A 24,177-nucleotide genomic window follows, 5' to 3' on the forward strand; every position below is an offset into this window, starting at 1 on the left:
ATTGAAAGGGACGTTGAGTTATTTCAGAGAGTCCCGTGACGTGCAGTCTGTCGACCCCCTCCGTTGGCATAATGGGAGCCCGTGTAAGAGTGAAAATCGTCTATTATAACCGATGCAAAGTTAGTATTTTCTCTACTACTGCTCATTGTGGAGTCTCATGATACCCTAACAGGCAGTGAAAGTCCCCGACGAGCTAACGCTAATGCAGAACGAGCTAACGCTGGTTGCTTGTTTCTCTCCCAGAACCTGGCAACTTGGTGTTGCCAGGGAGAGAAACAAGCAACCAGCGTTAGTTCGTTCTGCATTAGCGTTAGCTCGTCGGGGACTCTTACACGGGCTCCCATTATGCCAACGGAGGGGGTCGACAGACTGCACGTCACGGGACTCTCTGAAATAACTCAACGTCCCTTTCAACGATGGCGAGTGATTAGCGACACATCAAAGATAACACTTAAAATGTCCGGATGTCTCCTTTAATGCAATATACAATCTATTGACAGTGAAAACGTTAACAGTGAGCGGTTAACCTGAGCGGAACTGTCATACTTTAGTGTACATCCAGCAGTCTATTTGCACATGTGCCAGGGAAGACGGGGCATTAATCCAAGAAATTTATTTTGTTGCCGTCGGGCAGAAACCTTGCATCTCCATGTTTCAAAATGTTATGTTTTTCATAAATGAATGCCCCGAATCATACAAGAGTGTCGCACAAAAGTAGTGAAAATAGCAGATCTAATAGCTCACAACTGTGAGCCTGTGGATAGACTATTTACCATTTAACTTTTTTTGTTAATGTTGAAAATGGTAATAAAGGTTTACACCCGACAGCAACGATTCCCTCTATGGAGATACCTACTGAAGATGATGGTTGCACACAGGTAGGTTTTACACCCCCACACCCCACTGGAATCTATTGCCCTACCTATCTTCTTCATCAGAATTCTCACCTTCATCGTTTGATACAGATGATTTGTTTGGTGATTCGTATGAATCATCTATATGAACCACCACAGGTGTATGATCCGTCCTCAGCTTGAGAGAGAGACAGATGAGTTTGAAGCGATCAACAGGCATGTCTCCCACAGTTTCCCACGTGTTTGTCTCTTCACAGTAGCGTTCGATGCTCCGGGGATACCTACATGAAGAGAGACCATTAGCCGTGAGAGAAATGTCTGGTGTGGAAAAGAAGCCACCCCAAGACAAATAGGAAACCAAGACCCGCCATTTAGGTGGTCGCCTCTTTAGGAGAATTAGGTTGGAGTCTATTAATTCCAATGGGAGAGTGAACTTGAACACACCTTCAGAACGATTCTTTACCCCATGGTTACTGAGCTAAATATTGGACCACAAAGCCACACAATCTTCCAAACATTCTGACACTAAAATGGCATGTTTCAGAGAGACAAATCAGGAGACAATCATCTTTATTGACCTTTCGCTGTCCCAGCAACACCTCTCGCGAGATCTAGCACCAGTAAACATATAGGACGTTCGCAAGATCTGCCGTCAGATGGCGCCCACTTAGGAGGCGCCCACTTAGGAGACTGTTTGTGTAGCCTACCATTTCGCCTCAAGCGAAAAATGGGATGGCGGACATTCCTAAATACCATCTTTGAGACACCTTTTCCCACACATTCGTGGAGCAGCCGTGTGTTACCTGGACGGGTACATGTCGATCCGCCCTCCCAGTACGTAGATCATTCTGTCCACTGCAACCGCGCTATGCATGTAGCGTTCCACTGGCATGGGGGCACACATGGTCCACTGGTTGGTCTTGGGGTTGTAGCATTCCATTGAGCGTTCCGCGATCGATCCCCGAGGATACGATCCCACGTTGCCACCTATAGATAACCAAGAATTAAGAGCATAAGGACTGTTAGTGGGTTCTATTATGTGCCCAAACTAAGTTGAAGCAAGTCTATTATGGAACTAAGATTTATTCAAGTACTGTACTTGTTGAGGTACTTTTACTTTACATCTCAGAGGCAAACAGTAACGTTTTTGGTCCAGTAAAAGTATTTGACGTTATGTACTACTCTTCACTTTGTAGTTTATTAATAAAAAAAAAAGTTTGTGGTAAAAAAGAGGATTATTGTGCTTTTGACATTTTTGGTGGGTTCCTAGGCTAAAATCAATCAGTATCTCCTAATGAAGCCTCACGCTAAAAGAAACAACATTAAACTACTGGACTAGTCAAGTAAAATTTGGAATTCAGGACTTTTACTTGCAACACAGTATTCATACATTCTGGTATTGCTACTTTTACAAAAAGAGTACTTCTTCCAGCACTGACTAACAGCCTTTAAGAACAGATATATGGGGCACTCGGGTGGCGCAGTGGTAAAGTAGCTGCCCACCACGCGGCTGGTTCAAATCCACTATGGTGCATCTGGCTTTGTCGAGTGCCTATGCGAACACAATTGCCCGGTGTTTGGGGAGGGAGGCCGGGCGGAGACAGTGATATTTGTCACTGCATGTACTGCTACGGGCTGGGGTGGGAGGAGTAGGACCGAGGCTCTACGTCCTCCCTGTGGGGGCTCCTCATTGGCAGGTGAGTCAGTAGGATACAACAGCAGTGACTGACAACACACTAATGTGTGTGGGGAGGAATTCATTGGCATAATTAAATTGGGAAGAAAAAAAAAGAAAAAAAGATACCTGTAACATAGATCTTTCCATTGAGCACGCAGGCAGCCGCATCATTACGCCGAACCTGCATAGGAGCGACTTCTGTCAAAACGGATGTTTCAGGGTTGTACTTGGCCACATGGGGCGGTTTTATCTTCTGATGAGGGGACATGCCACCTAGGGCCCAGGACAACACACACACACACACATTATTCAGGAGAAGGATGAATACAAAAGTTGTATGCACCTGCATGAAACAAACACATGCACACACGCAAAAAAATTGGTCTTTTTGCAGTTACCCATTATGATCAGGGTTTCATTTGTTAAAAAGAAAAAGCATTTTCTTAACCATTCAAGTACTGCTATACATGCCTTGTTGTACAACAAATAGTTAAAATAGCAGATCTACCAAGCTCACATGATGTCACGTGATTAACATCTTACATCTAGAATTAGCGAGCCCCTGGCCCCTGTTTGTGCATTCATGGTCCCACAGCAGACCAGTAGCTTGAAAAAATGTTCAGAGCATATTTATTTTTATGATCAATTAATCGATTGTGTTCCGGCTTGGATCAATGGAACTAACGCAGAATATTCCTATGTACCCGTATCACATAGAAAACGTGTTTTTTTTACCAATAAAATAGAGCAGTCCATCTAGAGCCACCACTGTAGCATGTTGCTGAGCATCAAAATCATCAAAATCAGCGTAGGCTGCCACACCGATGGACTCCGTGATCCGCCAGGTGTTGGTCTTGGGGTTGTAGCGCTCCAGTGAGTCTTCACTCTTCTCACTCCCCTGGCCGCCCACTGCAAACACATATCCATCCAGCATCACCAGCCCTATGGACCATGAGGGGTTGAGCAGGGAAACAATACCAATAAAACAGAGCTTTAGAACTGATGACCTTGGCCATTATGCTCAAAGTTACTCTTGACTCAAAGTTAAAGACGGCAACAGATCATTTTAAATTCAACTTGAATTTCAAATTGAAATTTCATGAATGTGGAAAGAAAATAAACAGTGCCTATGTTAAAATTGGGCCAAACTATAAACATATCACTACTACCACTATCAAAAGTTAGTTATAAACATTTAATTTGATGTGTGATGTTTATTGAATTTATGCCCCTTAAAAAGGTTTTGGGTGAAGCAGACAGGATTTAGCACTTTTTCAAGACATAAATGGCAGCAGAAGCTAGTGAATAAATTAGTGCAATTTCCAATAACAGAACAAAGAACAAAGATTCTCTATACATAATATGTATAGAGCAAATACAGTTTTTGCCCTAATGTAAAGAGGTAGATAAATATTGTATAATGGTATGCCCAAAATAGGGACGCCAAGATTAGTATGGTTAAATTGAATGTCATACAGGAGTTTGACAGTCTTACTTAAGAAGACGCGTGGCTCATTCATGGGAGCCATCTTCAACCAGGAGTTATGGTCAACATCATAGCGCCACATCTGTCTACTTTCGTCTTCTGAAGGTGCAAAATCATCTGGGAGGAATCCTCCGGCCAAATACAGAAAGGAGCCTATGGTGGAAGCAGAGCAGAATTAAACCAACGAGGTATGCCTTAAATGAGGAAAAAAAAGCATACAGAACTTGAAATGTCTTCATATCTCTTCTGTACTACTGTGATGGTTCACTTATCTAGCCCAAGGGTTCCCAAACTAGGAACCCTTGTCATTTCTAAAGACCTTTTTAATACCAAATTGCCAAATATTACGTAAGAAAGAGGCAAACACTGTGAAAATAGCCGATCTACAAGCTCACAACGCCTCGAGCTTGTAGTTCGACTATTTTCACATTTTTATCTGTGGAACCGAGTTAAACTAAAGTCCAAGTGCTTGTCAGGGTGGGGGGTCCCCAGTTCAAATGTGATTCTTTTGGGGGGTTGCGGCCTGAAAAGTTTGGGAACCCTCGATCTAGCCAAGAAATGCCAGGCTTACATCAGCTTTATAACTCAGTAGTTACTACCAGACAATTGGACTCGAGTCATAGTGACTCGACTCGAGTCGCATATTTGACGACTTGCGACTCGACCTGTGAATGTAAAGACTTGCGACTCGACTCGGACGGTAAAAGACCAGAGACTTGAGACTCGACTCCGACTTGCTAGCCAATGACTCCCGACTCGACTTGAGACTAGATGACTCGGATGACTCGTTTTGTTTTTTTCCCTGTGAATGATCTGTGTGTGAAATGCGCTCTCTCTTTATACAAACCCATGCTCTCTACCGCAAATGCGCTCTCTTTATACAAACCCATGCTCACTCTACCGCAAATGCGCTCTCTTTATACAAACCCATGCTCACTCTACCGCAAATGCGCTCTCTCTTTATACAAACCCATGCTCACTCTACCGCAAATGCGCTCTCTCTTTATACAAACCCATGCTCACTCTACCGCAAATGCGCTCTCTCTCTCTTTATACAAACCCATGCTCACTCTACCGCAAATGCGCTCTCTCTCTCTTTTAGGCCGTGTCGTGACCCTCCAAAAAGTGCCTAGAAAATGGATTTCGTTTTGGATCTATTTTTGCAAGAGACAATACCCTTGTGGACTTTGGGTTAAAATACCTCCGCACAAAATCCTGCAGTATTTTTTCACAAGCCAGAAATGTATATTAAAGTGAATAACCAAAAAACGAAAATCTTGTGCTGCTATTTTTGCTTATAAAATATTGAAAATTGATTTTGGCAACACAAAATCTTTCTCAAATGTTATAAATACGTGTACCTAACATCTGAAACAAGTATTGGTGCCTTAGTGTACTCATGTTTGAATTTTGATCATGAAATGTAGAAAGAAAACGCTTCTACTGAAGTGATTGGTGCCCAGCACAATGAAACATACACATAGTACATTTAGCTAAAAGCTTATATTTCATACATAGAAAATGTCACAACCTACTGTGTACTGAAAGGTAGGAGAAAAAAAGCAGCACTCCTTGGCCCAAAATGGCTGAAAATCAGCCCCCTAGATTGGAATAATGCCAAAAATGGACTAGAGTAAAATAAATACACTAAAGCTCCAAATTATTACAACATATGGTATGAAATATTTATTAAAATACCACAGTGTGTCACAGCATGTGTCATTTGTACATCAACCCTCCCACCCACCCCCCAGATCAGGCCTTCTGTGTCACTCACAGGTATGAACAGAGAAATGTTGGTTGACAGTGCAACAATAGTATACAAATATGACAAAATATGAAAGTGCAGACTGAATCTCCTGTGGATGACCACTGATCACACCATTGATGGATTTGGGGCACCAACTGGACTCAATAAGTATGTCTTGCAGCCCTGCATCACCAAACCTTTTTCCTAAAATACCTAGGAAGGACATGTTCAGAGATGTTGCACTTGGTAGGGCAGTGAAAAACCAGCTGGGGGAAATCAGGGGTCAACCTCCACTTCAATTTATCCTGCCTGCAACATAAAATGTTAGGGAAAGATGAGCACAAGTGTATAAATAAAGATGTATTAACAATGATAGCCAATTTAGTTTAAATATACTCTCATAGACATTTTTGTGAGGGAATACATCTATAATATACTTTTTAGCATAAAGGTTTTTGTTTTGTTTCCAAGAACTGTCAAAGACACACATGGTATTTGAGTTACCTGTAGTTTGAAGCATCAAGCATCAAGCATCCTCATGCTTCTTCACTGTGTTTAGAACATCCTTCGTAGCTGGTTTATTTTCAGCACCTCTTGGTCAACTATAAGCCATGGCGGATGACTCTCACAGAAGATCTTGTAGCGGTCAGCGAAGGGTGGTTCATTTCCCCACACACACACACACACATACACACTTTAACCATTTATTTATGTTCACATAAAGGAGAAACATACAGGGACACAAATATTATAGGTGCAGTAAGGTTACATTCACATAATCCTGGCATATGTCTTCACGATACAATAAACATGTCACTCAGTACTCTACTATGGGTATAAGTAACACCGTTTCCGCCATATATGGCGGCTGCCAATTACAGCACAATACTTTGCCAACCTTTTTGGGCATCCAAAGTTGTTGAAACCCACTAACAGCCAGTATGTGGGTATGTCCTATAGGCTGCCAAATAGTCTAATAATAAATAAATAATAAATAGTCTGCACCTAATAGCCCAGCTCTGAGATGGTATGTAGGAGTGGTTGGTATTTAATGACCTTTGGCATAAAGGCTTCCTCTAGGCTAGAGTCAAAGGTGCAGGCTATCTAATACAGACACTTCCCTGGACTCTTTATCAATCACAACATCTGGTGTATTAGCTGTTAACGATGTAAAGATGTCTGAGTTATCACAGAGATGGAACATGGATGAAATGACACACGAATGTTTAAAATACAGTAATAGCACCCATACAATCATAAAATGACAAATCAATATTTGACAGTCCAATATTGACATGCATGTTTTGTTTACAATCTCTTACTTGGCCATATTGCCAATTAGCTTATGGGCTTTATCAGCACTGGTGAGATGCAGTGGTGGACATTCACTTGAGTACTGTACGTTTTTTTTAGTACCTGTACTTTCAGTCGTGTAAAGTAACTAAGTACATTTACTCAAGTAGGCTACTGTACTCAAGTAGAATTTTGAGGTAGTTTTACTTTCACAACGCGACGTGTTGTGAGCTTGTAGATATGCTATTTTCAATTGATTTTTTTCATGTGATAACATAAAAAATTATTTCAGTCTCATGTTAAAATGTGTCTCCCCCCAAATAAATCTATTGAAAATAGCAGATCTACAAGCTCACAACGCGTTGTGATGTGTTGTGAGCTTGTAGATCTGCTGTTTTCAATGCTTTTATCTGATAACACAATACATTATTTCAGTCTCATGTTAAAATGTGAGCCCCCCCCCCCCCCCCCCCCCCCGTGTGTGTGTGTGTGTGTGTGTGGCTCACCTGCTGACGTTTCTGTTTGAGAGAGTTGATCCTTCTGCCGTTCTCCTCTCACATTAATGTATTTTTGTCAATAACACGCTGGTAGAATGTTGCATGAAACCCAGCGTCCTCAGGAGGCTTGTAAGAACCCATATCCACACAATGTTGATGTTTATATAAGTAACGTTGACGCACGTTCTGTAGTTGCCTTGAAACATTCAACCAGGTGTTTGCACTTTCTCCATTAACGGCCCGTACATCTACATAAACGTTCATATTTCAGATTTAAAATGCTTACCCATGACCATGGATGTTACAATTATGTACACAAATTAAGTACCTGTATCTTCCGTATTGTTCAATAAAAAGCCTGTTAATCCGATCGGTGGCCATTTTTACCATATCCTTTCAACTACGCGACCCTATCGGATGGGAGGTGTATTGCACTCTGATACATTATAAATCTGTGAGAAAATGGCCACCGATCGGTTAAGAATACTCTTTATTGAACAATACGGAATGTACGGGTATTTCTGCGGGACCATACCGAATTTTAACATCAATGGCCATGCGGTAAGCACTTTATATTTGAAATCTGAACGTTTATGTAGATGTACGGGCCGTAAATGGAAAAGTGCAAACACCTGGTTGAAGTTCGGTCGGGACAGACGACCGTCGCGTATCCATGGCTTGTTGTACATGTATCCCATCTTGTCCGTGTAAATTCCTGAACCTCTTCTTTCTGGACAGACATAAGATTCATATAGCATCGTTTCGAGTCCTTTTGCTGTGCTTTTGAAGGATATTTTCTTTGTTTTGACTTATTTTCTTCAGACGTTACCGTTGCTATGGCTGTTGTTGCAGGAAATGGTGGAAATAGAGGCGACCCCATTGGTTGTAACGGGAATCACGTGCCAAAAACCGCACCACCCCTTTGAAAGTATTACGACGCTAAGAAAATAGTACCGACTTTTAAACACTAATTATAAAAATACTGCGCCAGATCAGATGTCGGTAATTCTTTTTCTTACTTACTACCAATAGATCTTTTTTAAGAAGCAGAGATTATTTAGGTCCACTTGATGGGAACGAAACTGAACGAAAAGGACCTAGACAATATGGCCTATTTATACAAACCCATGCTCACTCTACCGCAAATGCGCTCTCTCTCTTTATACAAACCCATGCTCACTCTACCGCAAATGCGCTCTCTCTCTTTATACAAACCCATGCTCACTCTACCGCAAACGCCACCGCCACCCCCAGCGGGGTCATTTTGATTCTACGACGGCTGCCGTCCAGTTATCATCAGTGCCAGTGTTGTGAGGAAAAACAAGCAACCAGGTCTAGGAAAACCAGCCCAAAAGAAGCGAGTCAAGCGACTATGGGCCACATGAGCACTCTAACATATACATCAGCTATTTGAAAATAGCAGATCTACAAGCTCACAACGGGTCGCGATGCAACTATAGTCGTTCGTGTTTTGTTTATGACCCCAGCCAGCCACCACCCCAACAACAACTGTAGCACCAGCCAGCGAGATATACGTACTTGTAAACATGAAAGTCACTCACCACTGTCGAATTTACTTTATCCATGGTAACAGCAATAAAGTCTCTGCGTAATCCATCACTTTCTCACGTCGCCACTTTTCCATTCGTCCGCAGGTTTAATAACTTTAACTTCACCAAATCACTCCCACCAAACTTGAATTCCTTCCTTATTTTTTTTCCACCATAAGTTTCTCTCTGCTATATATATATATATATATATATATATATATATATATATATATATATATATATATATATATATATATATATATATATATAAGCTTAAAGAGATGCCTTTATTCCACTGTGTTGTAGTTTTTTTTTTGTTTTTACCAAGGACCCCTTTGCAAAAACAAAATAAAAACACGTGTAGTGTTGCCAGATCTGCTTATCATCATTTCCCCGCAAGATTTTATTTGAAAATAGCAGATCTACAAGCTCACAACGCGTCGCGAGCTTGTAGATCTACTATTTTCAAATAGCTGATGTAAGTGCTCATGTGGCCCATAGTCGCTTCTTTTGGGGTGATTTTGGGCTGGTTTTCATAGACCTGGTTGCTTGTTTCTCTCACAGAATCTGGCAACACTGCATGTGTCCTGTAGTACTAGATGGCTAAACTGTGCCTGATGGAAAATAACGTAATATTAAAATACTACAAAACAAACACAGACACGTCAAGATTATAGATAAATGCCATTAATGTATTTCCTTTCCTGCATCATTTCACCCACAGTTTATCCAATATTCATTAATAATTAATAAAATCACACCCTGTGTGAAGTGGGCGGTGTCTTGCTAGCTAATCACAATACTGAATGGAGTCAACCAATCATGTACAAAAGATAAATACATTTATTGAAACACTCTTTATGATGGACGAAACATAACTTGAAAAAAACAAATATTTGGTTTTTTTCAAGTTATGGTTGCTTATATAGGGCTATGCACATGTGTCATGTGACACTGGCCAATCACAGTCCTGAATAGATTGTGATTGGCCAATCACAGCGCAGGATAATTCTACTAATTTCCTGGGCCCAGATCACAGCGCAGGAAAATGTACATTTTTCCAAATCTCACTAGGCTATTTGTCTTTGATTGACCCAACTGCACCCAAACTGCAAAATGTAGTCAGTAAATTATAATTTATGGTGTGTGTGTGTGTGCATGCAGTTTTATGTCTGCTACACAGAAATGTCACACACCAACTACTCAGAAAGGCTGTGCCAGTTTGAGCCTGCCAAATGTTAAAAAATAAACAATTTTGTATCAAACATGCCATTTCTTTAGTGTAATTTAGCCTTTCCCTAGTTCTAACTAAATGATCAGACATGTAATGTTGTAATGGATACATGAACAGCTTTATGCTGGTTTAATTCTTGACTTTAAGATACAGTTTCTCTCTTCAAGATATAAACCTGAGTGCTTTGTGGGTGGGCTGGGGAACAATAGTAGTGAGGGACTTGACACAACCTTGTGACTCGACTTGACAACCTTGTGACTCGACTTGTGGGCGGGCGGCGGCGCATGCAGGGTCGGGGGGGGGGGTGCTCGGTGCATGCGGGTTAAGCGAGAGGTGGAGCTATAGCGTCATCGTTTCAGGAAAGATGCGTATTTGGTTGTACACACGGAGACGCAAGGGTGGCGTCTTCGGGGGGTGGGGGGACGGGGGGACGGGGGGGCGGGTTTAAGCGAGAGGTGGAGCTATAGCGTCATCGGTTCAGGAAAGATGCGTATTGCCGTATTTGGTTGTACACACGGAGACGCAAGGGTGGCGTTTTCAGATTTATTCACTCTGGGACCCGGTTTCAAAAATGTGCGTTTTCGGGCACCCAAAACGCCGGCTCCGTGTGGCCGAAACATGCAAACGATTAAAAACTTATGCGGTTTCACCTAAAATCGTCTCCGTGTGGATGTGGCCTGAGGGTGTGCGTACTGGTGGAGAGTTAACGTGAGCTGTCAGAATGTGAAATGCCTGTTAGCGCTTGTCTTAACTCCTCCCTGAACTCCACACAACTTTCTTGCTTGTTCAAATTTCACCATTTGATTCTTGGCTAAAATTGATTCTGAACGCTTCTTTTCTGATTATACAGACCCCATTTCTTCTCCCGTCCACAATATGGTAGAACAGTTTGAACCACACTCCGATATTCCTGGTCTTACTCCCCATCCACCTGCTCTCTTGGATGCACACTACCTTTCTTCTTGCCATTATATAGCTCAAACCCTTTTACCAGTCGGAGCATGTGAGCGGAATGGAGCGGGGGGAAATGGCGCTCGTTGCTCCAGGGAGCTGTTGTCACGCTCGCTATCCACTCATGTTGATTCCCCCCCGCTCCACTCCCCTCCGCTCCGTCGTTCACGTTGATTTGCACACCTCTCGCTCCCCGCTCCAGGCCGCTCAGCAGCAAAAAAAATGAAAAACACGTTCTGTTTGCCGCTTGTCCTAAACACTTTCTTTTTGCACAAATGTGTCCCCATGAGCCTAGATGGACAGCTAGGCCTACTATGTTGCTAAGAACGCCATCCAAGTTTCCTTTTTATGTAGACAGTCTTTTTTTAATCAGACCGACAATATTAAATCCTGTGGGTTAATGACTAATCACTGAGAGGGAGAGAACTTGCATTTCAAATCATATCCTTTGATTGGCTGGTGATATAATTAAACTGACAAAAGGTATTTATAAAACATAATTGTGTGGATTACGGAGAAATTTGAATGAAATCTTGATCAAGGACGTGGGTTGGGCACTTCTGGATGTCTGTGTGTCTGTGTCTGTGCGACCGGGCATGCTCAAACATGCGGTGCACGGCCCCGGCCGGAGCGGCTTGGAGCGGCTGGCGGTCCTTGCTCCGAGTAGCGGTCCTACTACCTTTTTATAAACCTGCTCCCCGCTACGTAAAAAATCGTCCCGCTCCGCTCCCCACTACAGCTCCGCTCACATGCTCCGTTAACAGTCATAGTGCCAACATTTCAAGTTACGTCTTTCATCCAAAATAAATAACATTATTTATAGTTTTGGCTTGAGCAAAATATTTGTTATTTAGATAGCATTATTGTTTAGACAGATGGTAGGTTTGGTGTTTACCTGGTATCCTAGCTTTTTGGAAGCACTACCCTTTTCTCATTGCATTCTATTTATGTGACTACATCGCTACAGATCAGGTCAGAAGTAAAACAGAGTAGGATCCATTACAGGCGCTAGGTTGATTGACTCTGATGGTGATCCTCACCTGACATAACCACAGCATGCGAGTCTACTTCCAGAGGCAGACGTCCCAGAGTCGTCCACTCATCGGTGAGGGGATCAAAGCTCTGGACCTTGTGAATGCCCCCCGCATGATTCTGACCTCCCATCATCACGATCACTTCAGCAAGCGGGGGAGAAGGAGCAGGTGACACAGAGTAGAGAAACCACATTTATTCACAAATTAGAGACCATCTCACAGGCATGCTGGATAGATAGTCACGTTTCAACACTTTCCGAAGTAGCAAACGTAGCAGATCCACAAGCTCACAAGTCACAACGCACAATTCGCTATTTGTCGTACGATGAGGTATACAGTATAGGGCTACGGTGGATCCAGCAGTACTCGCATTGATGTAGCCGTATCTTTAAAGTTACAATCAATTTCCGATTCATATGCGTTCATCTTTACAACACTAACAGTTATGTTTGCGTATTACACAGCTTGGTTGAATGCTTGCTTCAATCACTGAATTCAGCAGTGTGTTATTTCTGGATAATGACCGATGAGCTCAATATCAGATCGCTGTCTAATCAAAGACTCAGAGCACATGCGCATATCAACCTGCGCTGCTTGATTTTAATGCTGTATCCAACATGACAGCCATGTAAACAAACACACCATATAATTTACAACTAAACGTTGCTCTCAAGAATGTCTTTGAAAACATTTGAAGTGAGAAATAGACGATGCAATAACTGAAAAGTGATTCCATTTGATTCACTACACTTCCTTGTTTACGTAGGCGACCGTCGCGCAACAACGGCAAGAATACCAAAACACTCGCCCCAAAACACAGTCCCCCCGGGGCAAATCCGGCGGTATTATAGGCAAATCCGCAATATATAGAATGCGGGCGAGCGTGTTTTGGGGCGAGTCTTCCCAACACTTATGGAATACTTTCATTGCCGTAAGCAAGGAAATACTTTGTTTTGTTGTTACTTTTGGGTCAATTTATCAATGTATTTGAACGGGTGGATTTGAAATGATGGAGATCTCCGTCAATGGCAGGGAATGTTTTAACTAGCCGTGTAATAAGCAGGATAATGTACGTGTAGTTGGTCATTATTGAAAATTAATGCCCTTCAGGGTGATGACCAGGTACCCGTACATTATCCCTTGCATATTGTGGGAATGTGTCTCGGCAAAAACTAGAAAAAGCTTCATGCATTTTCTGTACCATTATCAGCTGCAACATGTGTGCGTTCAGCAGAGTACCTGTGGTCCTGCGTGGGCGTGCTGTGTTACGGTAGGGCCGATCCTTGGCCTCAGAGATGAACCTCTGGCAGCCCTGGTGTTCTTTCACCACCTCCAGAGACTCAATCACAGTATCGAGGTAGGCGGGGCTGATGAGAGGCAGACGGATTTGCTGTAGCACCTTAAAGAACACATAGAACACTCTTTATTTAATAGTCCAACTGGATATTGGGTGAACAACATTAGATAACAATCATGCATAGCACCAGCTAGAACCATATTGTTGTCTTATCTTCATATTCTAACTTATTTTTTTTGTAAATTAACGCCCTACTTGCTACAGCGTCACAAAAAAGCATCAAAAGTAGCAGATACACAAGCTTGAAAAAGGGCACAAAGTGACACGTTTTGAGCTTGTCGATCTGCTACTTTGGCTAATTTGGAATTTGAATCCTGAAAACTAACAGTTTTGGATATTACAGCAGGCGCCGTTCAAGCGACTACCTTGCATTTAGATGTCCCCAGACGTATCGATAGGCGGAGAGAACACTGATTGTCTGGCAAGGTGACTGACCTTTTCAATGTTCTGCTTGCGAGTAGGACACTTAGCCAACCACAACATGGCAGCCTCAAACGCCATGTCCTCCTTGGGCACATTGAGGTGGTCACTGGAAAGAATGTCTGCCAGTCTTTCCACAGAGAGAGAGAGGAACTCTTCCTATTAGTAGAGAAAAAAAAACATACAGTAGATTAGCTGATAGATAAGCCCCTGTTCTCATACTTCATACTGAAGTAACCTTTTCTCCATTCAAAGTGCTCACTGGTGATGGATGGTTGTTTAATTAAAGTCCACAAAACAGTATTGCTCCTGTTTTTTGTTAGTTTTTTGGCCTCCTGATGAAGGCCATGTGTGACCGAAAAGTTGTACCACCTGTATCCCTTGTCTGTGTTTTAAAGTTAAAAAACACTTTTAGGAGCAATGCTGTTGTGCAGACTTTTATTCTTTTGAACCGTTACTCTGTGTCCAGCACATGTCACTCATGTGACTGTATTTTTTGAAAAATCACGAAAGCGTTTTTAAATGTAGAATTTTTTAACACAAATCTTCTCTTCTGGGGGTCCCTGGCACAGAACATTTTCAGATGGGGGTCCGTGGCCAAATTCATATCATTTAGTTTGAGAACTACAGATTTAGAAGGCATTTGTAGAATCGGCCTCAGGTCTTAATGGGTTAATATATATACACTATCACTGAACAATGACTGATAGAATGTAGGTCTGGGTCAGTTGTGATGGTGAAAGCTTGAGTAATAGTAACAACAAGTAAGTTATAGGAGAAAAACAGCCAACAACGGACCAACAACTTGTATAATGTATGATCCCTCAACGACTGACTGACCTGCTGGTAGATGACACTGAAGTGTTGCAGAATGAGATCCATGCTGCGTTTCTCCAACGTTTTGCAGGAGTGAGCCTCGGCTAAGCAGTAAATCCCTACACAGTTATTTATGTCAATGTGACGCATCATGTAGTCACAGCAGGCCTGTCGAACAGCCGTGAAGTCCAACAAGTTGGACGCTGCTAGCAGGGCCTAGACCAAATGAACAAAATGTATTTTTTATTTAGCACCCATTATGTAGGACAAAGTAGGCCTGTCACAATAATCGTCTAATCGCAATATTATGTGAGATAATCGCAATTACTTAAGCACATTTACAACAATTGAAATTGACCAAAGTGTTGTACAGGGTGAGACAAAAAACATCAACAGCAAAGTATGCAAGTGCAACAACAACAAAGTCACACATCACATACAACAAGATCAAGACATGAACTTAAGTGTGATTAAAAGCTAAAGAATAAAAGTGTGTTTTAAGAAGGGATTTAAAAGCCCCAATAGAATTAGCACTTCTAATATAGAAGGGCAGGCTGTTCCAAAGTCATAATCGTTTCCATGAAAACATTTCATACATTTTCAAATGTATATTAAAAAGCAGAATTAAATACGTCAGTAATTTCTTTCTTAGAAGTAGAAGAAGAGTATGTTAATACAATATAACTTATAAAAAACAATTGTGGTTGTATTTTGTCTCCCTGCTCTTCTATTGAGAAATTAGATTGTGTCAAAGGTCATGTATCACCTAGACACAGGATTTGACACGATTTTTTACCTGATGGTCAAGATTAAATCTATTCCCTGAGCAAGCAGGCAGGCTCTATTAGCTCAATGGTACAAATGTCTAACCTGACTCCGCCAGATGGAAGAAGCTTGCTTCACACATTTGTTTCACAACCTACTTCCATCTGGGACCTCGGTAGCCCAACCGCTGCAAGACGGCGGTCCCTTTTTTCAAGCTACTTGGCAGGTGATTGGATGGGAAAGTCTGTCTATCACTGTCGGGGCGTGCTAACTCCAACCAATCATATTGACGTGTCTACATGACATATAGTGGCTGCGCAACTTGTAGTGTTGTTGTTCGTGGTAACGGCCATGATGAATAGTGAAAGAACTACAATGCAATAGGCGCTTCTCGATGGCGTCACCATTGACATATAAAGGTAGACGCCTCTTCCGGCTCTGAGGCAGCTGTATTTCAGGCACCATTTTAGAGAAGGCAAGCATCGTCACAGAAGGGGACGTTCAGTAGGCCAATCAGAGGCAGGTGGGGGCGGGTCTTTTTGTAACCCAGCCCAGCCCTTAACCCTTTAAGAGGGAGCCGCACAGCAACTAGTCAGTTAGACACGCTGTGATTGGCCAGTAGTCGCTTTGAGTGGCAGCTTGCCTTGTATTGCGATACAGATCGCTCCAATGAACTGCAGAGGCCAATGAGGTATCTAGGTTTCTATATCTATGGGCGTCACCATAGATATAGAAACCTAGATACCTCATTGGCCTCTGCAGTTCATTGGAGCGACATGCTTGGTATGGTAGCCACCATATTTCCAGGGGGAACGGGCACTGGCCAATCACAGCGTGTTGACTACTGGCCAAACACAGCGCGTCTTTTCCAGGACTTGTCAGAATCTAGTTGTCCCGCCCCCACCTGCGTCTGATTGGCCTACTGAACGCCCCCTTCTGTGACGCACACGGACATTTCCAGCTGCCCCCCAGAAGCATAGAGGAAGCGGAAGTGCGTCCGAGATGCCGACGCTTCAGAGCCAGAGGAGGCGTCTACCTTTATATGTCTATGGGCGTCACACCCGGTCTCGCCAAGATCCTGCCCGTAGCTGCCGCTGATTGGTTCGACCGGGCGTGAGTCGGTGTAAACTCCAATCTCTGAGCGTTACCAGATGGAGGCTGTATTGTGAACTTAATGTGAACTCATCTGGCGGAGTCAGGTTAACACATTTCAGCACTTGCGCAGGAAAACAGGTCCAAATCCGGGGTAGAAGAGGAAAGTTACATAGTGCAGCTTTAAGTTATCTTAAGATATCTGCCCTGTGCAATGTTTGATTATGAAGCCTAAAAGGCCAAACAGAAATGTTTGTTTCATTCATATCCAATGTCCAATGCCAAAAACACAATTAAATCGCAATTAATCGTCAAATTAAATTTTGTAATCATGCCCTACAAACATGGACAATGAATAATGTTCATGATACATTACCTGCACATTTTCAGCAGAGATGGACACCTTAGATGTGTAGGCATAGTTCACCAACAAACCAATCATCTGAGGTTCCACTTCACTGAAGGTCACCCTTTTCTGTGTGCACTCTCTCATGCCAGATGTAAACATTGCCTGTGCAGGTTGAAATAATGTGAATGGTTGGATTGGAGTGTTCATGGTTTTTAGGCCCTTTTATTTACATTGTGTCAAGTTCTGTCCATTAATTGATTGGATACAGCATGGTGTTCGGTTCACGTGAAAGCCAAAGCTTGGATTTAAGTGTCATTCCCTTACAGGACATTTAACTTATTTTCATCCTATCTTCATATAATTGGTCCTCACTAATGCTTATGATAAAATTGTGGAATTTCTTATTTTCTTTCTTCTTGGTCTGTGTCTCACTGATTGATAGAAGAATACATTATTAGACAGAAATGTAAACAGCATGAGGTACAGTCAGACATTTAGGCTAAAAGGATAACACAAAAAAAGTACAGGGGCCTTTCCATTGTGGTCTTATGTATTCAATTCATTTCAAAGTAGGAAAAGGAGGAAAAAAAAGACATTCCTTTCTATGGGAAAAGTTAGTTTACCTCCTCTTTAAATTTGGTCTCCTGGAAGATGGATTTTTAGGCCTGTTGTGGATGCTTCAGAAGCCCACCTACCAGTGACATCATCGTTAGGTAGGGGTTTTTAACAAGATTTCCAATTCTCTTTAGATTTTTATTAACAATGGCTTCCATTATAGCATGCTAACTTTTCAGGAAAATAACCTGAAGTTTATATTAGCTTGTATTCCCCATACTGTAGATGATGTCACTGGTAGGTAGGTTTCTGAACTGCCCACAGTCCTCCTCAGAGACAGAGTGAGTAGACAAAAATGGTACCATATTATTATGAGCATTAGTGAGGACCATGAAGATAGGTTGAAAATGGGTGAAGTCATCCCTTAACAACAGCAGGTCAATAAAAGTGTGGTATTTTACCTCAAAGTAAGGGCTGAAGGAGGCCAGTACGTAACGATGGCAGGGGAACTCCTGTCCCTCACAGCACAGAATCGCATCAAACAAGGTAGTGTTGAGCCGCAGCCTGTTGAGGCCCTCTAACACCTTGTTAGGATGGCTGGAATCCACAAACATCCAGTCTAGAGGTACTCTGGTGTCGTCCTCCTGAAGTGCAACAGACAACATCCAGAAGGAGATTTATAAATAAGACAAATAAACAACTATTCATCTGTGAGTTATGTTGCTGATCTGGTAATGTGGCTCGAACACTGTCCTTGTGTACCTTGTGAAATTTCATATTTGTCCTTTTATATATATATATATCAGTCCCTCAGTGACAGTTTAATGAGTCAACACTTTATAGTTTTCCTATACGTCTGACAGCAATTTTACGAATGTCATCGTTATTTATCTATTTTTGGCATTTTTAACTGTAAGCCTAAAGCCGAAAAATAGCAGATCAACTAACTAACCCACAACGTTGTGAGCTTATAGATCAGCTATTTTTTTGGTGCACAACAGCATGCAATTAAGTGTATGTCAAGCATCCATCTCTAATCCAACCAACCTGAATCTTATTGTCTCCGCCAGGCCGAAAGGCATGGCGAGAGAGTGTGTTTTGCACCCTATCCATCCTTCCGTGTGTGTGTGTGTGTGTCCCCCTCCGTGTGTGTCATTCTGTCTGTGAACAGCTAATCTCCGGCACCGTTGGCTTGATCGCAGCGAAACTGTGCACACACTCCCTGGATGCCAAATTCAGAATCTCTGCCGCAATTTTTCACATGGGCCTGTTATAGCGCCACCAGGAGGCCAATTTGTGCAAGACGCATTTTTTGACAGTACTCCTACAGATTGAGGAACACTACGTTGAGGAACAAATGCCACCCTTTCAACATTGCCCTACTATAGCGCCACCAGGAGGCCGCATTTTGCTAAACTTTTTTGTATATATTATTCCTACAAATTTTGTCCAAACATCATGCGAATCGGTACACATCTCTACAGTCAAGTTCCGAATTCCGAACATTGCTGGCCCACAATAACATACCTGACCTGGCGGAGACCTGTGCTCGGAGGAGCACTTTTTCTAGTTCCAATCTCTTTTTCCAACCATAAAACATGGTCCTCCCAATGCCCATTTCTCACATTGCATTATATTTGTGGGGACATTTGGTCCTCACAAGTATAGCACACACTTAGACACACACACTCACACTGTCAGTGTCACTGTCCAGTCTCAGTCTCTTGGCAGCCTGTGGTGATTTCCTCTGGCAGGCAGCAGCCATGGCTGAGCTGAGGTGAGGGTCACGTCTGCAGAGAGAACACACACGTTACTGTTACTAGGGCTGTCATGATTATGACATTTTACTTGACTACTATTTGACTATTACTCATCGACTGCCAATGACGTGTGTTGACTTGTGTCAATCCAAAGCCCACACCACTAAGGACGTGTTTTGGCACGTACTGGTGTTTTCAGTGTTTACACAACCATCATGGCACTCTTCGCTAACCTATGAGTCACCATTTGACCAGCAAATCACGTGATCGCAAAAAAAAACAGCTACATTCACTGCCATTATAATGGATTTGGAAATGTGCCTTTTTCTCTGTTTTCCGATGCTTTTTGGCTTATTGTGGTTACTCTCTCAACACATTTAAAATGCAAAGAAACAGCTTTCTTGTCAGCTTATTATGTTGTCTGTCATCTGATATCGTTGCCGTTGGGCAGAAACCTCTTATCTCCATATTCTAGATAAGCTTTTTCGTACATTAACGCCCAACTTGATCATACTACAGTGTCACACAAAAGCATCAAAAGTAGCAGATCCACAAGCGCGACACACGGCACGATGAGACACGTTTGATGTGATTCTTTCCATTCTTTGACAAATTAACATGGAAATGTTTCTTTGTGCCTCGTATGAAAACTCACATTTATTTGTATTGAGACATTAAGTGTTGGGTAAGTGATATTTTTGTTGAAACAAAAATGTTTTTGTTAAAAGGTTAAAGCACTATTTTCTGATAGTAAATTGCTATAGAGTGTTTGTTCAGTAACGGGGGTTTCCTCGTCTCCCCAGCTCTTTAAAGGAGTAGTTCACCCAAAAAAATACTTATTTTCTATCAATTATACACCCTATGAAGCCTTGAATGGAGATTTTTGGAATAGTTTTGTTTTTGTCGCATTCCTAAGCCAATAATAGGTCAATATAAGACTCAGTACGGTGACTCCTCCGGTCATCAAATAATTGGCTTAGGATACGGCAAAAACAAACAAATCTCTATGAATTCCAAGGCTTCATGTGGGTGTAATTGATAGAAGATAAGTCATCTTTTGGGTGAACTACTCCTTTAATAAACATAAAATAAAATAAAATCCAGGTGAGTTGCAAAATGTCAGCCAATCAGGAGAGAGTTCCCATTTATAAGCTTTATAGTGTTCCAGTTCCAATTTTATCTTCTAATTTATTTGTGTCATCACTTTACTTGTTTAATCTGTATGCTGTGTGAGTTCTCTATCTTGATTGGATAAAATTGGTATCCCGCCCTGAAAATGTATTTTCTGTTTACAAAGAGCTGGAGAGACATACGTGTCTCTTTGGTTAAAATAAGTGTTTGTTCAGTAACAGGAGTCTCCATGGAGACTCCTGGTACTGACAAACACTTATTTTAACCAAAGAAAATCACACTTACCCTGCCTTTAAATAATAACGCATCAGCCACACACCCTAGAGAGTGACTCTTCTGCCTCCTCCAAGCGGTAGAATAAATGCTAGTTAAACTATGCTGGTATAGGTATGTTATTTGTTCACATGCTATCGTTATTGTCTGCGCCAGGCCGTAAGGCATGGCGAGAGTGTATGTTTGGCTTGATCGCAGCGGAACTGTGCACACACTCCCTGGATGCCAATTCAGAACCTCTGCCCCAATTTTTTCACATGGGCCTATAGCGCCACCAGGAGGCTGCTTTTTGCAAAACTTATTTTTTACAGTACTCCTACTGTATTATATTTTGTCCAAACGTCACGCGAATCGGTACACAGTATCTCTATAGTCATTAAACGGGTATTTCAGATTTTTCATATTCCATCCTGATTGGCTAAAAATGGCTTCCAAAGTTTGCAGGATTGGTCCGTTTTGAACAAAATCCCTCAAATCTTGAACACAGCATGCAATTTCTGTGAAGTTTTGCACCTACATTCTCACTGGGGAAGAAATGCCACTTGAAAATGTTTAAATCAGCCTCATGGTGGCGCTATAACAGGCCGATTCGTGGTTTTACCTAACACTGCACCGATCTGTGTAAAACTTTGTATGTGCACTCCCTAGAGGCCAAGGAAAAACCTTTGCCCTGCATTTTTCACATCTGCCTTTTATAGCGCCACCAGAAGGCCGACTTACTGTATATAAAACAATTTTTTTGCTATTACTCCTTCAGATTGTATCCAAATTTCACGCAAATCGGTAGACATGATCTCTATAGTCATGTAATCATGACGGATCTGTTATATTTCTCATATTCCATCCTGATTGGCTACGATTGACATCTAAAATTTGCAGGAGTGGTCCGTTTTGAACAAAATGTTGCAGATAATGAACGCAGCGTCCGATTGCGGTGAAACTTTGCACGCACATTTGTACTATGTTGAGGCCACATATGCCACCCTTTTAACATTGCCCTATTATAGCGCCACCAGGAGGAACATTTTTGCGAAACTATTTTTTTTAAATTACTCCTACAAATCTTGTCCAAAAATCATGCAAATCAGTACAAATGATCGCTTTAGTTAAGTGATCAAGACGGATCCGTCACATCCACCTGATTATTCACATTCCAGCCCGACTGGCGAATTCCGAACATTGCTGGCCCACACTAACCTACCTGACCTGGCGGAGACCTGTGCTCCGAGGAGCACTTTTTCTAGTACAGATTTGTTTTGGCGTGGGACAGATCCTAGGATTGATGTTTACCTGGTATCCTAGTTTCACTAAACTGTTGTCTTTGCACTCTTTATGCGATCATTTATCCACACTGTTTAGACTAGGGTTCATCATATCATTCACTCTGATGTTGCACTTGGAAATCACTCAGGATAAGAGTGTCTCCTAAATGCCTAAACTACTATTGACCACAGAGCTGCAGAAGAGATCCTGTCATCACTGTAACACTGACCACGAATCAGTGTATAATCCAGCATACATACAGCAATAACACAGTGGTATCTGTCTATCTAGTTTCATGACTGGCATGTCTTTAAACAGGCTAAAATGTCATGTAAATGTAAATAGTTGTTCAAAAACTTAAGATGTGACAAAATAGCATTAATAAAGTTGACTGAATCTATTAGTGCACATACAGTAGCCTACTCAGTCTAGTTGTAATTTTACTCATATTTATTCTCATTTCAATTTTTTTTATTGTATTCAAATTACCTTTATATTACATTGTATTTGTTTGCTCGTGTCCTGAATAGTTGGTTCCTATTAAAGAGATAGGAGTTTATTTTTTTTACTTTTACTGAATTCAAATGTCCTGTTAATGTGCTTATTTTTGTGTAATGTTTTATGTAAAATTGTCTTGTTGAAATGAGCTTTACAGCTGTTTTAAGCCGTCTTTAATTAATCTCTTCATTATATTAAGAAATATTTGACCGCATGGAATGGTAGCCCTGAAACACAGTCATGGATGAACTTCAACCTGGTGTTTGCACTTTTTCCCTTTTTAGCCCGTACATCTACATTAACGTTCAGATTTCAAATACAAAGTACTTACCCCATAGCCACGGATGTTACAATTATGTACGGGCTCTCAGAAGTACCCGTATCATCTGTATTGTTCAATAAAAAGCATTTTAATCCAATCGGTGGCCATTTTCTCATAGAGTTACAATGTGTCAGAGTGCAATACCCCTTCCAACCGATAGGGTCGGGTGGCGAAAATAAGGAGTTAATGTTCACCAATCGGATTAAAATGCTATTTATTGAACAATACAGACGATACGGGTACTTCTGAAGGCCCGTACATAAATTGTAACATCCATGGCCATGGAGTAAGCACTTTATATTTGACATCTGAACGTTTATGTAGATGTACGGGGCGTAAATGGAGAAAGTGCAAATACCAGGTTGAAGTTCATCCATGACAGTCATGTTTCAGGGCTAGGACAGCAAATGTTTGGAAACGTTATGTAAGCAAAACAAACAAAACAGCTCAAATAAACATACCTCGTCGTCACAAGTACGAATCACGACAGCCGCTGCAATGAAATGATGTTATAAATAACGTTTCAATTCAAACAAAACAAAACAAACAAACTATCATTAAGCCACTTGTCAACTTGAAAGGAGGGACGTGTCACAACCAATTGTGTCAACACATAATCAGTGTCATGGTTCCGGACACAAACCACGTAAATACAAAACAAGTCAATCAATCATATTAATCATTACAACAATAGTGTTTCCTCTTAAAACACAGATTCATACAAATAAATCCCGAACACTTTTCTACTTGGCAACCTGTGAATTTGTTCATGCCCTAGGCTGTGATATTATATACATTTCATGTATTCCAGTATCTGGAATAGGTACATGAAATGTATGTACCAGTAATATCACAGCCTAGGGCTAATTTGTACAGTGGTTCTCAGACATTTTCATATTGGGACCCCTAAATTAAATGTATTTGGCCACAGATCCCCATTTGAAAATTGGTTTGTGTTGTTAAAGATTTACATTTCATTATGATTATTATGATTATTATTGTTATCTAGAATCTGCAGTGTTAGCTTTTTTCGTTGTAATTTGTTCATAGCTCATTTCTTTGTGTCACCACTTCGAATTTCACTTGTTTAATCTGTATCCTGACTGAGTTCTCTATCCTGATTGTATAAAATTAGTATCCTGACCTGGAAATGCATTTTCTGTTCATTGAAGAGCTGGAGAGACATGGAGACGCCTGTTACTGAACAAACACTCTATAGCAATGAGTACTATCAGAATAGAGAGCTATT

General features: G+C 41.5%; 1 protein-coding gene across 1 annotated transcript; it reads right to left on the minus strand.

Annotated features, from left to right (window-relative positions):
• Positions 1–918: 918 nt before the first annotated feature.
• On the minus strand, positions 919–19,446 carry LOC308093847 (kelch-like protein 23; the record flags this gene model as incomplete). The annotated part of the gene is made up of 12 exons (XM_080440224.1): positions 919–1,135; positions 1,658–1,841; positions 2,659–2,805; positions 3,268–3,474; positions 4,028–4,171; positions 12,334–12,468; positions 13,567–13,726; positions 14,120–14,191; positions 14,945–15,136; positions 17,154–17,288; positions 18,143–18,325; positions 19,375–19,446. The coding sequence occupies 12 exons, from the start codon at positions 19,444–19,446 to the stop codon at positions 919–921; spliced, it is 1,848 nt and encodes a 615-aa protein (XP_080296350.1).
• Between the last annotated feature and the right edge of the window lie 4,731 nt (positions 19,447–24,177).

This window comes from Gymnoscopelus braueri, assembly GCF_963280865.1.
Source record: "Gymnoscopelus braueri genome assembly, chromosome: 2".
Lineage (NCBI taxonomy): Eukaryota > Metazoa > Chordata > Actinopteri > Myctophiformes > Myctophidae > Gymnoscopelus > Gymnoscopelus braueri.